We start from the raw sequence: 15152 nt of genomic DNA on the forward strand, positions 1-15152 counted from the left end.
TGTGTTAAATGAGGACCTCCACCAATATGGTGGCCGTAATGTCGACATTGCAAGCGTCAACAGCCAGACCCATCATTTTAGGGTTAGAATTCAATTCAGGGTTAGGGTTAGGCTGCAATTATGGTTAGGCTTAGACTGAGAGTTAACATAAAATTCCATTGTCGACATGCAGACTGTCGACATTCACAATGTGGCATTTGCCGTGTCGACATTAATAACATGTCGGCATGCTGTAGACATTCTAAATGACATCCAAATATTCCACACCCAATTTGGTTACCCATATGCCGACCAAATTTATCACTGGTTTTGCTGTTTGATGGTCATGCCAAACAATAACATTGCTGCATGTATGGTTGGCATTAGCATTACCCATCACATAACTGTAATGGTCATTTAGTATTTATAGGGTAATTCCAACACTTTTATACAGATTGTGGTACTTACTCATTAAAGACATTGCAAATACTTCTGACAAACCAGGAACTACTTGGCTGGAGAAATAGGTCTACCTTTACTATAACTTACTTAAACATCTTCCTTATGACGGGAAGTCATAGGGGTATATTTACTAAAGTGCAGATTTTTAGAAGTGGAGATGTTGCACATAGCAACCAATCAGATTCTACTTAGCATTTATCTAGCACCTTCTAAAAGATAATAACTAGAATCTGATTGGTTGCTAAGGGCAACATTTCCACTTCTAAAAACTCGCACTTTTGTAAATGTACCCCATAATGTCAACAGTTATGATACTGAGATTGTTGAAATGTCGACATTGAACATGTCAGCATGTTGACATTAGAAACATGTGAAAAGTCGACATTCTGCATGGACTGGAGGGGGAGGATTTGAGTTAGGCTATGGGAGGGCAGGGTTAGGCACTAGGGGTAGGGGTAGGATTAGCAATACTATTTGCCAGAAGTCATCATGATGTCACAGCTGGACCCAGAAGACACCGATGCAGCTGACGTACCAGGTAAGTCATCACTAGACAACCCGGGACATTTCTAATCATGTTGACATTTCATCAGTGTCTATATGATGAATGCCAAGGACAAAATATACCATACCCTTTTTGACAACTTCATCTCTTTACTAGTATGTACCCATTGGTGGTGGGCCATTCCCTGTATCCCCCACTCTAACCATACACCAGCTGATGCTCAATACCAAATGGATGAGTCTCAGCTTTTTAGCACTCTAGTTCTGTCATTCGATCTGCTAGAATGGGAAATGTACATTAAACATTACACCTGTCTGATCAGTTACTGGATTCAATATACATCTTCAGTTCTATGCATTTTATACAGAAAGGCTTTCCCTCTTCTGCATCAGTGCTGAGTGAAGGCTATAAGCTAATGGCAGTAGTGCTGCGCGGCAGTGCTATAAGCTAATGGCTGTAGTGCTGAGTGGCAGTGGCTATAAGCTAATGGCTGTAGTGCTGAGCGGCAGTGGCTACAAGCTAATGGCTGTAGTGCTGAGTGGCAGTGGCTATAAGCTAATGGCTGTGTACTCCTAACAATGAGGCACCGTAGTGGTTATTCCACAGTGATGTGGGTTGTTCCAAGTTGTAAAACCCCTTTAAGATTCGCAAAAACTTGTAAATCTGGACAGCCCAAGTACTAGTTTTTAAAAAGTTGGTTCAACATTTGAAAATGTGTGATTCCATAATGTCTGCAATCAAGGTCCGATCAGAGCAGATTTAATTGTTCAGAACCTAAATGTATGTGTTGGGTGACTGGAAAAACAAGAAGCATGAAGTCAGGGGCAGTCTGCATTCCAGATATTCAACCCAATACTCAGATGTAAAGACCTGATCAATTATATATACATGTTAGTGACTCGGAGAAGTAATGATGAGGAAAGAAGCGTGTGATAGAGAAGTGAATGATTGGGCTAATTACTAACAATATCTTCCTGGCAATCAGTGACAATTTTAACCAGCACCCATTCCCAGCACCCCCAAACTAACTTGTTTTTTCTGTCATTGACTGAATCCATCATGTCCAGGAGACTCTTCTGTGTATTGTCGTTTTTCTTGTTCACACTGTTGACCTGTGCGAGGATGCGACTTATGTACGACAGGTAAATAGGTTCCAAGTCTTTTTCGGAATTATCTTCTACCTGCAGCATAGACCATCGGTCCTTCAATATCTCACGCTGCTTTTCCAGGTATTTCATCTACAAAACATGGCAAGGCAGAAGAAGTATTCTTATGATAGTGTGTGTATGCCGTTCCTATGTTTCCTAATCAGTCCTATGCTATCCGCTGATGTTTGTCTGACATTTACCTCATATAACATTTATCTATTAGATTCCACAAGCAGATGTCTACATGCTCCCTCTTATCTCATGCTGCTATCATACCGTACAGAGTTAGCTTATGCGGGGCGTAAATGCCTGGGCACATTTTTCTCACATTCTTATCAAATTCACTAACAATCCTTCATTGCGCCTCTATGTCAAAATAGGTTAGTCATTGTCCTTACACAACCTGCCTATGTTCATTTTATATATGGTATGGCTGCCTCTGTTATAATAAAGCTATCATTTTTCAGATATAGGGCAACTGTAACATGCAAACTTTCCCACCTGTACCGCATACTTGCCGACAATCAGCTCCAGCCTTCCGGGAGGGAGCTGATTGTCGGCTAAAAGCGGGGGGCGGGGCCGGCCATTGGGGGCGGAGTGGCCATTTTGTTTCACACTGGGGGCGAGGCCACACGATCGCGTCATCGTGACTCCGCCCCTCTTCACAATGCCATGATTTTCGGCATTGTGAAGCAGGGGGCGGGGCCACGATGATGCGATTCTGCTCGAATCGCGTCACAGGGCCCCCCGCTGCGGGTATTTCTGTTTTTTTTCAGGAGGGAGGTGGGGAGGGTCGGAGACTTCCGGGAGGCTTTCCTGCCTTTCCGGGGGGCCGGGAGCGGCACCCGAAAATCGGGAGGCTCCCGGCCAAATCGGGAGGGTAGGCAAGCCTGCTTACTGTATACTTGTAAGTTGGTGAATCTACAGCAATATCTCACTACCCCTCAACTTCAATATCAATCAGAGAATGCTAAGACTGTATTCATTTATTTAATTCTGTTTCTTTGGAGCAAATAAGCCCTCTGGTCTTGTACTGTACACTACAATCTTAAATTAATTGAATCCATTTGTTATCTAAAATAAGAAGGTTATTTTGATAAATTGGAAATCGTTTTTCATTATTCGCTATTTTACTAGATTGCACTGATCAATTTGGTGTGTGACATTTGTATATCTGTGCGCGAGTCTGAATCTGTATACTAAGTGCTACAATGCAGCAGCCGCAGCTTTTTCTCACGCCAAGTGCCGTTGTACTTCAACTGCGACTTTATGTGTGTTTAAAACAAATTCCTGTACGTATAAAGTCTCAGCCCAGCGTTTCTAGTACACATTGTTTTTTTTTTTGCTGCATCTCTGATACAAATAACCTTAAAGAAAAAACGGTTTGCTACATCTCTCGGAGCAGCGCTGGGTGTCTTAGGCCATATGGCGTAGTGAGGCTAGGTGTATGAGGACACATCTGTATGGCATGCGTTCGGCATCCCGGCGGTCTGGATGCCGACGCTTACCTTACCGGCGTCAGAATACCGACGCCGGTCAGAATCTCCGTACCAGCATCCCGACTGCCTGGATGCCGAAGGTAAGTAGCGGGGTGGGGGGAGGGTTAGGGCTAGGGGTAACACTAGGAGGAGGGTTAGGCACTAAGGGGGGAGGGTTAGGGTGCGGGGAGAGGGAGGTTAGGTTTAGGCACTAGGTGGGAGGTTAGGGTCAGGCACTAGGGATGGAGGGTTAGGGTAGGGAGAGGGGGAGGGTTATTACTGTATACCGACCACCAAGTGTCAGTTTGTTAACCCTGTCAGGATCTAGGCGTCGGGATTCTGACCACCTGGATCCCGTCTGTCTCTATTACATAACGATCCCCATCTGTATAACTCTACCGCCTGCAGCAAAAAATATTTGTTCAACAGAGCATTTTTGCTCCCAATCATTCCAAAATTAAAAATGTACTAAAGTATATTCTGATCATTGCATATTCAGTCTTGTTGTTTATATGATTAATATTGAACTTTATTCCTTTATAGCTCCAGTTCAGGTCATGCTAACTGCCTTGTGCTTCAAATTGGTTATTTTACCTATTGAGTATTTAAAAGTGGGTTTGGGCTCACTCATGTCCTGATTAATGTATATGTTCTTTTTCCTGCCTATCATTCACTCTGCTACCATTCTGCCTACTGAGATGATCATTTAATTGGTTGAACTCCATTTACCTTCTGTGGCACAAGAACAATGGTACTCAGTTGGCATTTGGGAGTGATGTACAGTAATGAATTGTTCTCTATCACCAAGACAAATGCCATTGCGGTAGTACTGCACAATGCTTTACTCCATTATGGTGCAGCTCATTCACATTGAGAAAACTGAATTATATAGGACAAAACTGTAAGCACTTCCATTGGCAGTTGTAGTCAGATTCCGGTCTCTTATTTACACATGGTTGAGAATAATGGGCCTGATTCAGACCCACTCGCGAGCGGCTGTCCGCTCGCAAGTGGGTCGATGTTATGGACTGAGCATGCGCACGACGGAGGGAGCTCCGTCGTGCGCATGCGCCAGACGCGACGAGCGAAGGAAAGTCCTTCGCTCGTTGTGTCAGATCAAAGGGGGCGTGCTGTCAATGTTGATTGACAGCACGCCCCCTTTGGTGGGCGTGCCGGGGGCGTGCCTCCCTGACGGGGGCGTTCCTAAGGGAACGCCTCCCGTCAGAAGCCGGCCCACTGACATCACTAGTGATGTCAGTGGGAGTGATTTTGGCTCTGATAGAGCCAAAATCACTCCGGAGCTTGCGGTTGAAAACCTCAACCGCAGGCTCCGGCTCTCAAATTCGATGGTCGCGATGGTCTCGACCATCGCGACCATCACAATGCACGCTCGTATAGCCTGTGGGTGGTGACCCACAGCTATACGAGCGTCCAGGAGGACGCTCCATGAAAATGGAGCCCGGCCCTCATTCAGAGCGTGCGCTCTGCTCAGAGCGTACGGCTCTGAATGAGGGCCAATGTGTTACTGTGTGCAGAGACGGCAGAGCTGCAGGGTATACATACAGTAAGATCTGCTTCACTTATTAGCTGGGAATGTGGCACAGTGGCTAGTGGGTCAGACCAAGGTGCTGTCTGTGCCAAATGTGTGTGTTCTCTAAATGTTTGCATCAGTTTGCCCCAAATCGAATATTGTTAGGCTAAGTTACTTCTAAATAGAAATTTTGGCCCTGATTCAGAGCCGGACGCTCTGACCAGAGCGCTCGCTCTGAATCAGGGCCCTCCTCCATTAATATGGAGCGTCCTCCTGGACGCTCGTATAGCTGTGGGTCACCACCCACAGCATATACGAGCGTGCAACAAGATGGTCGCGATGGTCTTGACCATCGCGACCATCGGACTTGCGAGTGAAACCCTGTGGTCGGGTTTCTCAACCACAAGCCCTGGAGTGATTTTGGCTCTATCAGAGCCAAAATCACTCCCACTGACATCACTAGTGATGTCAGTGGGACCGGCTTCAGACGGTAGGCGTTCCCATGGGAACGCCTCCGTCTGGCAGGCACGCCCCCGGCACGCCCACCAAAGGGGGCGTGCTGTCAATCAACATCGACAGCACGCCCCCTTTGGTGCGAGACCCGGAGCGATGGAAAGTCCTTCGCTCGCCGGGTCTCGCGCATGCGCACGACGGAGCTCCCTCCGTCATGCGCATGCGCAGTGGGGACCATCGACCCACTTGCGAGCGTACTGCTGCTCGCGAGTGGGTCTGAATGACCCCCTTTGTCCTAATGTGTGTTTGTATGCAGCTAGACAATTTGGTGCCCTGTGCAAGAAAAAGCATTGCCAACCCCTCATTCCCACCCCCCAATGTATTGGAGTCCTGCTCTATGCTCAGGGCATGGGCACTCTATGGCTCTATGCCCCGTAGGGCTCTATACCCACCATTGCACTGTGTGGGGCGATAGCGGTGCAGCCCCCGGTACTTACCTCTGGCAGGCACAAAGTATTGACAGATATAAATTAGATCAGTGGTTCACAAACTTTCTTGGTTCATGGCACCCTTAAGTCGCATACACACTAGATGAACGATATGGACGATTACAATATCATTCAACGATATATCGTTCATATCGTTCAGTGTGTATGCAATTGCCTGCTCAGAGATGTGGCAGGATGACTTCACTGAAAGATATCTTTAAAGATATCTTTCAGTGTGTACACCCAATATCGTTTGTCCTGCACTACAGAAAGTTCAAGGGAAATCTTTCACCAATATCGTTCATACAGCATTTCGTCTAGTGTGTATGAGCCATTACTGTCTCAGAACTGTTTTGTGGCACCCCGAGTCCAAGGGATAGATTAATTTAGTTCTGAGGTTTCGCTGGAAATTCTCCCGCTAATGAATGCTAACAAGCAGGGGAGCCACACCAACTGCCAGGGAGTCCTGACCGGCAATGTTTGGAAATGTTTGAAAGGGCAGTTGGTGTGGCTCCCCTATTTGAATTTTGGACTGCGCTGCAGCCCCACCTCTGGTGCCTTCACTGCTAGTAAGTGAGGTTCTCTTACAATAATAACCTCCTATGTATGCATAAAAGTGACATACACATACATACATACATACAGGCAGGCTCACACAGGCACATACATACATACATACATGCATACATGCACATAGAGGCAGGGTCCCACATACATACTTACTTACATACATACATACATACATACATGCAGGGTCATACATAGACACAAACATACATATGGCCAGGGTCACGCATAGACATACAAATACATACATACAGGCAGGAAGGGTCAAACATAGACAAAACCAGACAGACAGACTACCTCTCACCTTGCCACTGCCAGGACATGCTGGTGTAGTCTCACCATCTGCTGGGGTTAGAGGAGCATTTGCTGAGCTCCACCATTCAGGGCTCAGCACACGCTCCTCTGACCCTGGCGTCTCACCATTGAGCAGCAGGAAGGAAGGACTGGAGCTGCTGCTCTGTATCTCTCACTGCCGCCTGGCCCTTCCCTAAAGCGGTTCTCCCAAAATCGGGGTGTGACTGGGAAAAGTGCATGAAAAAGTGGGGTAACCACCCTGCATACTCCCCAACTTTCCCACTTCTGGCAGGACAATCCAGCTATTCGGGAATGCAGGTACTTGTTGCACCACTGATTTGACTGGGATGCCGGCATACAGTGCAACAACACATAGGTGTTGTGTGGACCCTAACACGGGGACATTACAGGTTGACATGATCATCGGACCCAGGGCCTGATTCAAAGCCGGGCGCTATTTGCGAACGGTCGTTCAGAAAAAGGGGCCGGCTATTTAAATTGAGCACTTGCTCTTTGCGGTCTGTTGACGCCTCTATGTCTGAGCGAGCGAACGAAACATGTGCTCGCTATTTTGTAAAGATGCCCCCTGGCCGTTCGCATCATACGTCATCTCAACTATTTATTAGATTAATCGAGTATATCGAAAGGCGTCTGAACTGCTCGCAGTGCTTGTGATAGGTTTTACTTCCCGCAATCACTGCGAGCAGTTCAGGCTAAAAGACAACCAAGTGACGTGGTCGATGACGCTGCTTTGTTAATTATGCACACCCATTAAATGCCCGTTTTGACCATTTGGGACGCCTGCTTTCGGATCTCCACTCCCCGTTTTCAAGCACCTTCCCCTGTTACCACCCACAAACGCCTCATTCTGTCACTCAAATTAGCAGGCCCTCGCTGTTTTGCGAGCGCACGATTTCCGACCGCAATGACTGGTTGGCGCATGCGCATTACGACCCATACGCATGCGCAGATGTGCGAACATCGCTCGGAGCGAGCGAGCGGCCGCTTACGAGCGGCTCTGAATCAGGGCCCCAGTTCCCATACAAAGTTCCCTGATTGACCATACGAGCCATTATTATTAATTTACCTGCTGGGTTTAGGTGCATGTGCGGGACTCTTGCCAATCGTGCTTATGCAGCTATACACACACGCTTTCTGGCTGAATGTGAATCCTTTAAGTGTATAAGATGCTTTTCTGCATATACCTTTGCTTGTACTAACAATCTCTGCTATTTCCATTTTATGATCTGCATTGCAGTAACAGACCATCTTTTATCCATATGAGGAGCTCTGAACTATTATTGTTATTTTAGCGCATATATATGACTCAGTTGATCCTGGATTTGAGCATTTAATTCTCTCTTATTAATTGTCCATTATTGTGATATAATTTTATTGTATTATTGTATCCATTTATTGTACTATATGTGATTTTTGTAAGTGATATTAAATATTACACTTTTGTCCAGCTCTCTCCCTATATTTCTTCTTTCTATTCAGGTACTGTCCCGCCAGCGGCCGCAGTGTCCCGCGGTGGGAGGAAGTTGGGATGCGCATGGCATCTCTTCACTGTGCAGGGAGGGCCTGGGGGCAGCCCAGCATCTCCGGGGATGCTGAGCTCGCCCTGGAGTGATGTAACAGGGGTGTTACATCACTCAGTGACAACTGAGATAGCAGTACTGGGGGTTCAAGGTGTCAAAGGCTGATTTTTGCACCTTTTATTAATCGTGGAAAAGTGTTTTACAGCAAATTAAAGTCTTTCCAAAATTTTGTGGTACAGAAAAATGTATGTATAGTAATTATTCAGTGTTTTTGTTCAAGTTTGTAAAACGTTGGAATAGACACTTTTACCTCTCATCTTCAAGTTCAAAAACCCCTCTCCCATCAATACAACACCTTTACATACTTGTCCCATATAATTTACACCTCCACGTACCTGACCCACATTATTTACAGATCCACGTACCTTCCCCACATCATTTACACCTCACCATACCTGTCCCGCATCATTTACACCTCCACATAGTTACCTGTCCCCACATCATTTACACCTCCACATACCTGTCCCACATCAGTTACACCTCCACATACTTGTCCCACATCATTTACACCTATAAATACTTGTCCCACATCATTTACACCTCTACATACCTGTTCCACATCATTTACACCTCCACATACCTGTCCCACATCATTTACACCTTCACATACCTGTCCCACATCATTTACACCTTCACATACCTGTCCCACATCATTTACACCTCCACATACCTGTCCCACATCATTTATACCTCTATATACCTGTCCCACATCATGTACATCTCCACATACCTGTCCCACATCATTTACACCTCTACATACATGTCCCACATCATTTACACCTCCACATACTTGTTCCACATCATTTACACCTCCACATACCTGTCCCACATCATTTACACCGCCACATACCTGTCCCACATCATTTACACCGCCACATACCTGTCCCACATCATTTACACCTCCACATACCTGTCCCACATCATTTACACCTCTATATACCTGTCCCACATCATGTACATCTCCACATACCTGTCCCACATCATTTACACCTCTACATACCTGTCCCACATCATTTACACCTCCACATACTTGTTCCACATCATTTACACCTCCACATACCTGTCCCACATCATTTACACCTCCACATACCTGTCCCACATCATTTACACCTCCACATACTTGTTCCACATCATTTACACCTCCACATACCTGTCCCACATCATTTACACCTCCACATACTTATTCCACATCATTTACACCTCCACATACCTGTCCCCACATCATTTACACCTCTACATACCTGTCCCACATCATTTATACCTCTATATGGGCAGCACAGATGGTGTAATGGTTAGCATTACTGCCTCACAGTACTGAGGTCATGGGTTCGATTCCCACCACAGCCATTCCTGTGCGGAGTTTGTATATCTCCCTATGCTTGCGTGGGTTTCCTCCGGGTACGCCGGTTTCCTCCCACATTCCAAAAATATACTGGTAGGTTAATTGGCTCCCAACACAAATTACCCCTAGTGTGTATGTGTGTGCGCATGTGATAGGGAATATAGATTGTAATCTCCACTGGGGCAGGGACTGATGTGAATGGCCAAATATTCTCTGTAAAGCGCTGCGTAATATGTGTGCGCTATATAAATACCTGGTAATAAATAATATATACCTGTACCACATCATTTACACCTCCACATACCTGTCCTACATTATTTACACCTCCACATACCTGTCCCACATCATTTACAGCTCCACATACCTGTCCCCACATCATTTACACCTCCACATACCTGTCCATAATTTACACCTCTACATACCTGTCCCACATCATTTACACCTCTATATACCTGTCCCACATCATGTACATCTCCACATACCTGTCCCATATCATTTACACCTCTACATACCTGTCCCACATCATTTACACCTCCACATACTTGTTCCACATCATTTACACCTCCACATACCTGTCCCACATCATTTACACCTCTACAAACCTGTCCCACATCATTTATACCTCACCATTCCTGTCCCACATCATTTACACCTCCACATACCTGTCCTACATCATTTACACCTCCACATACCTGTCCCACATCATTTACACCTCCACATACCTGTCCCAAATCATTTACACCTCCACATACCTGTCCCACATCATTTACACCTCCACATACCTGTCCCACATAATTTACACCTCTACATACCTGTCTCACATCATTTATACCTCACCATTCCTGTCCCACATCATTTACACCTCCACATACCTGTCCCACATCATTTACACCTCCACATACCTGTCCCCACATCATTTACACCTCTACATACCTGTTTCACATCATTTATACCTCACCATTCCTGTCCCACATCATTTACACCTCCACATACCTGTCCCCACATCATTTACACCTCCACATACCTGTCCCCACACTGAGAATAGATACTGTGCGCTATGCAGAGCAGCAGGCGAATAGATGCCGAGCGTATGAGCGCATGTGCGCAGTATCTATTCTCAGTATTCTCTGCTATGCAGGGCAGCGGTGTGTGCTCTCACCAACACAGCCAGCCATCATATGGGCATCTGAAAGCTGCATCCAATAACTGGCAACCATGGAATTTCTGTTATTTGATGGAAAAAGTATGACACTCCGGGTGGTTGTACAAGCTGCAGAGTGTCAGGAGCACCCAAAGGACATTCCGGATGTCACTGCAGCAGCGATGCTAGCCAGGGCAGCATCAGGGCCTAAACCTAACCCTCCCTAACCTAACCCTGCCCCCTTAGTCCCTAACCCTAACCCCCCCAGTGGTGCCTAACCCTAACCCCCCCAGGGGTGCCTAACCCTAACCTCCCCCCTCAAAACCTAACCCTAACCCCGCTATGCTGTCTAAACATAACACTCCCCCCCACGGCTAACAGCTAAGACGCCCTGGCTTACCTCGTTCGGGATGTCCTCTGTCTAGATTCCGGTGTCGGAACTAAGATAGGCGTCGGTATTTCAACGTCTACCTTAAGACCCGTGTCGGGCTTGCTCCGTCAGGATTCAGACCGGCGGCATCCCGTCCGCCGGTCTGCTAACTAAATCCCGCAAAAAGATGCATTTTGAGGGGGGAAGCAACAAAATGTGTATAAGTTCAACTCTATATAGTCCCCAAACTCCACCCCCTGTGTAAAATCAGTTCAATTATATCCACACATTAGAATTTGCAATGACGGTATCTTGTAAAGAGATTTTTTGCTTACATTTTTATCTTTAGGAAGAGTCAGATAACCATAAAACATTATGACATACTATAGAATGCACTGCTCCATCACTGCCTCTTTACGCTCGCTTCCTAAATGTCAACAATCCAGTGATGATCTGCCCTCCCCTTTGTACTCACCTTGTCTCCGATGGAGGTCAGTGCTGCATTCATCTTGGCCTCTCCATCCTCTGAACGATGTGCCGGCTGCTTACCAGATGTTACTTTGAGTTTTGATGTAAAAGTCTCTTCAAAGATTTGAGAGTAGGAGCCATCAGTAGTGCAGGACTCTGTTGAATAACTCTCTAATGGAGGAGGGCTGGGAAATGAATTACTTTCTCCGCTTAGACAACCTGGTTTCCATGGGGACGAATCATAGCCAGAGGAATGGGGGAAAGTCGCCATTTGGAGTAGTTAGTATACTTGCAGTGGGCTCTGGTAACGAAATCTTTTTTTTTTTGTTGACAGATTTCTGTGAGAACGAAGCACTGTCTTCCAGAGCGGGAGAACACAGCCTGGGTGTGCCTGACACAGGGAGAGGCTGCAATTACCAGATGCCTGAAAATACAGCGGGGTGTCAGCCACTGGGTATGCTAATGTGGCACACACAAAATCCCTCACATGTACTTACAGAGAGAAGTACAGATTTTTACATATCCATTCTTTACGCAGTTAAATATAAGCACATGGTAACACAAAATTCATTGCTACACATGCTCATCTTCAGTAGCTCAGACACTAGGCACAGAGCAGCAGTCTATGTCAGTGTTAGTACATGCTGGGACAGGTAATGGGAGCTATTTCACAAGAGCTGTATAATCTCTCATCGCAAGCAGATGCTAAATGGTAGGATTTATCTCATGTGAAATAGATACATTTGCACATAAATGCGGGCATTAAACTAAATTACTAATTGAACAATTATAAAGCACATACTAAAGTGTGTGTCTAGGGGGCCTATTCACCATCAAAGGCCGTATGGCCTCCGATGATGAACTATTGAACTTGCTGTGAGGGATACTTAAGTATCCAACTCTCAGCGGGGGAAACGTGACACCGGAGTAATTCATCATTGCTCCAACAAGCAGCTGTCCCCTCGATTGCTATCGCAGCTACAGATGTAACTGTGTTACTTACCTCCTCCCCGTTGACCCTAGGTCACGCATGCGCACACCCACCGGGGAGGTAGTGAGGAGGCGGCTCGGATCCCTCTTCACATCCCCAAAGCTCCTTCCCATAGGAAGGAGCGGGGCTACGGGTCTGAACTTTCAGTTTTCGGAGTTAGCTGAATACCAAGGGGGTCCTATCGGAACCCTGATGATGAATGGCCCGTTAATGGCCCTGTAACTTAAATATGCAAAACTAGCGTTTCCACGCGGTTACCGGGCCATTTATCGTTTGATGGGAAGAAAAGGGGGAAAAAGGCAGAGAAAATTCCTGTACATAGCGCTTCTCAGCATGTACTAACGGGATTTCTGGACTGCACAACTTGACTATATGATGGGAGGTGCTACCTGATGAGACTAATTGCAGGCACAGAAACAGACAAATCCCAGGTGCACAACTCCAAATTATTAATAATATATATAAATGCAATAAAATTTTGCAATCAATATAGGTTTTTAGCATAATCATGGCCAAGGTTATGGGCCCACCCACCATATCCAGGTAACCTCTTTCGGGTAGGTCCCTAACATACTACGGTTCCAGAGCGCAGGACCCCCCAAAACTGGCCCAGCCAAGCTGCCCCAGGGCACCACCATAGTAAGAAAAGTGCAGTGTAAAGAGATAGTTAGGAGCAGCTGCATATAAAGAATGAAAATAAAAAAGTGAAGTACATATATATTAAACACACAGTGAAGGGTTAAAATGTGTTATAAAGGAAAATGTGTTATAATGCGGTGCCCTGAGACAGATCAACCAACGCAATCTAGGGGGACCCACGCCCCAAAAATGAACGCTAAGTGCAGGCTACAATATCACACTGCACCTGGGGCACTTAGCGCTGCCATAAACACCTATGGCAGCGCTAAGTGTCCCAGGTATTACTAAGAGGAGTTGTCACTTACCATCTGCTGACCTCTCCAGCGCTGATACCGCCTCCTGTAGCTGCCAGTATCTGCTTCTCCTCACTGGAGAAGCAGGACCTGAGCTGTGTCAGGTTGGCCATTTTTAAATAAAGTTTGTTGAAAAAAAAAAGTCACTGCTGCTGCTGCCGGCCAGCCGGCCGGAGATGGTGAGTCACACAGGGCTGCAGGGGAAGGGAGTCTCAGCTGTTACCACCGAGGGGGTGACTTAACGTTCACCCTCCTCGGCTGGTCTATTTTTAGTAACTGCTGCATTAGCCCGCTCCTGCTTCACAGCGGTATTATGAATATTATGCCCTCAATCCACCAAACAATACCCACTGTTTGACAGAGTTCATCTATCTTCACTGTAAATCATGGGCTTTCGATGAATCGCCGTTATGTCCATGAAGCTTGTCTTCACAGGCTAGTTGTCACGTGGCCATTTGCTCTGTTTAGCTAATGCAATCAAATTTTGACATACTGTACAGCAATTTCTGAAATATATCCTTTAGGGGAATTATAATAATATAATACACACTTTATCCAGAGCACCCAAACTACGTAAAGTTATGAAATGGGCTTTTGATGAATCGCCATAACTTATGACGATGGTCACAGATGCAGTCGCATGATGCTAATTGTAATATTGCCACATGTACTAAAGTGTGAGTTTATCTAAAATGGCGCTTAGGCGGCCATTCGCAAAATGGCGTCTTGCGATCTCATTTCCAAGATGGCGTCTTGCGGCCAGTCGCAAGATGGCGTCGCTGCGATCCAATTTTAAACTGATCTTGTCTCAGCCAGTTATCCAGCTTCGACAGTCCACCCTTTGATAGCGAACAACATGCTATCACAATCTGATTTTAAAATATAATTTAGGCTTACATTTATATACTATTTAGTGTTATTATGGGATGGCACAAGGTGGTTTTTAATCCATCAATAATGTGTCTCTGAGTAGGGACATAAAACTACTATTATACGCACACCGCAGATCTTGGAAGATCATGTGAAAGGTGTGAGGATACACCAGTCCTATAAAGGCAGTCTTGAAGGGGAAATTTGAGACTTTACATTATCTGAGATGTTTTAAAATAACATTTCAATAATACATTCTATGCATGTCTAAATATAATACATTAAATGATGGTATTTCCTAGTTCAGGGTTGTAATGCAGTTCTGTATTTACCTCGGTATTTATACTGACATAATTTTGTTCTTTCGTTTTACTCTATTTTTACATTTTCCACACTTCAACACAATAGGAACACACCGGACACATATGCCAATTATTAAGATGACAATCAGTATAAGGATTAAGAATTTGCCGATGCTGGCGATCACTTCCTGGACCCATTCCCCTAGACCTGAGAACCATTTCACTGGGTT

The 15152-nt window shown here is 45.6% G+C and overlaps 1 protein-coding gene across 1 annotated transcript in view; it reads right to left on the bottom strand.

Annotated features, from left to right (window-relative positions):
- The window catches only part of LOC148527325 (keratin, type II cytoskeletal 80-like), a 44120-nt gene extending 31717 nt beyond the window's left edge, over positions 1-12403 (bottom strand). Inside the window, exons 1-2 of the mRNA XM_088469139.1 lie at positions 11835-12403; positions 1976-2184 (exon numbers count right to left, since the gene is read on the bottom strand). Of these exons, the coding sequence (XP_088325265.1) occupies positions 1976-2184; positions 11835-12098 (473 nt within the window). The 5' untranslated portion in view covers positions 12099-12403. The remainder of the gene's footprint in view (positions 1-1975; positions 2185-11834) is intronic.
- Between the last annotated feature and the right edge of the window lie 2749 nt (positions 12404-15152).

Source organism: Taudactylus pleione, unplaced genomic scaffold, assembly GCF_031769625.1.
Source record: "Taudactylus pleione unplaced genomic scaffold, aTauple2 ptg000089l, whole genome shotgun sequence".
Taxonomy (NCBI): Eukaryota; Metazoa; Chordata; class Amphibia; order Anura; family Myobatrachidae; genus Taudactylus; species Taudactylus pleione.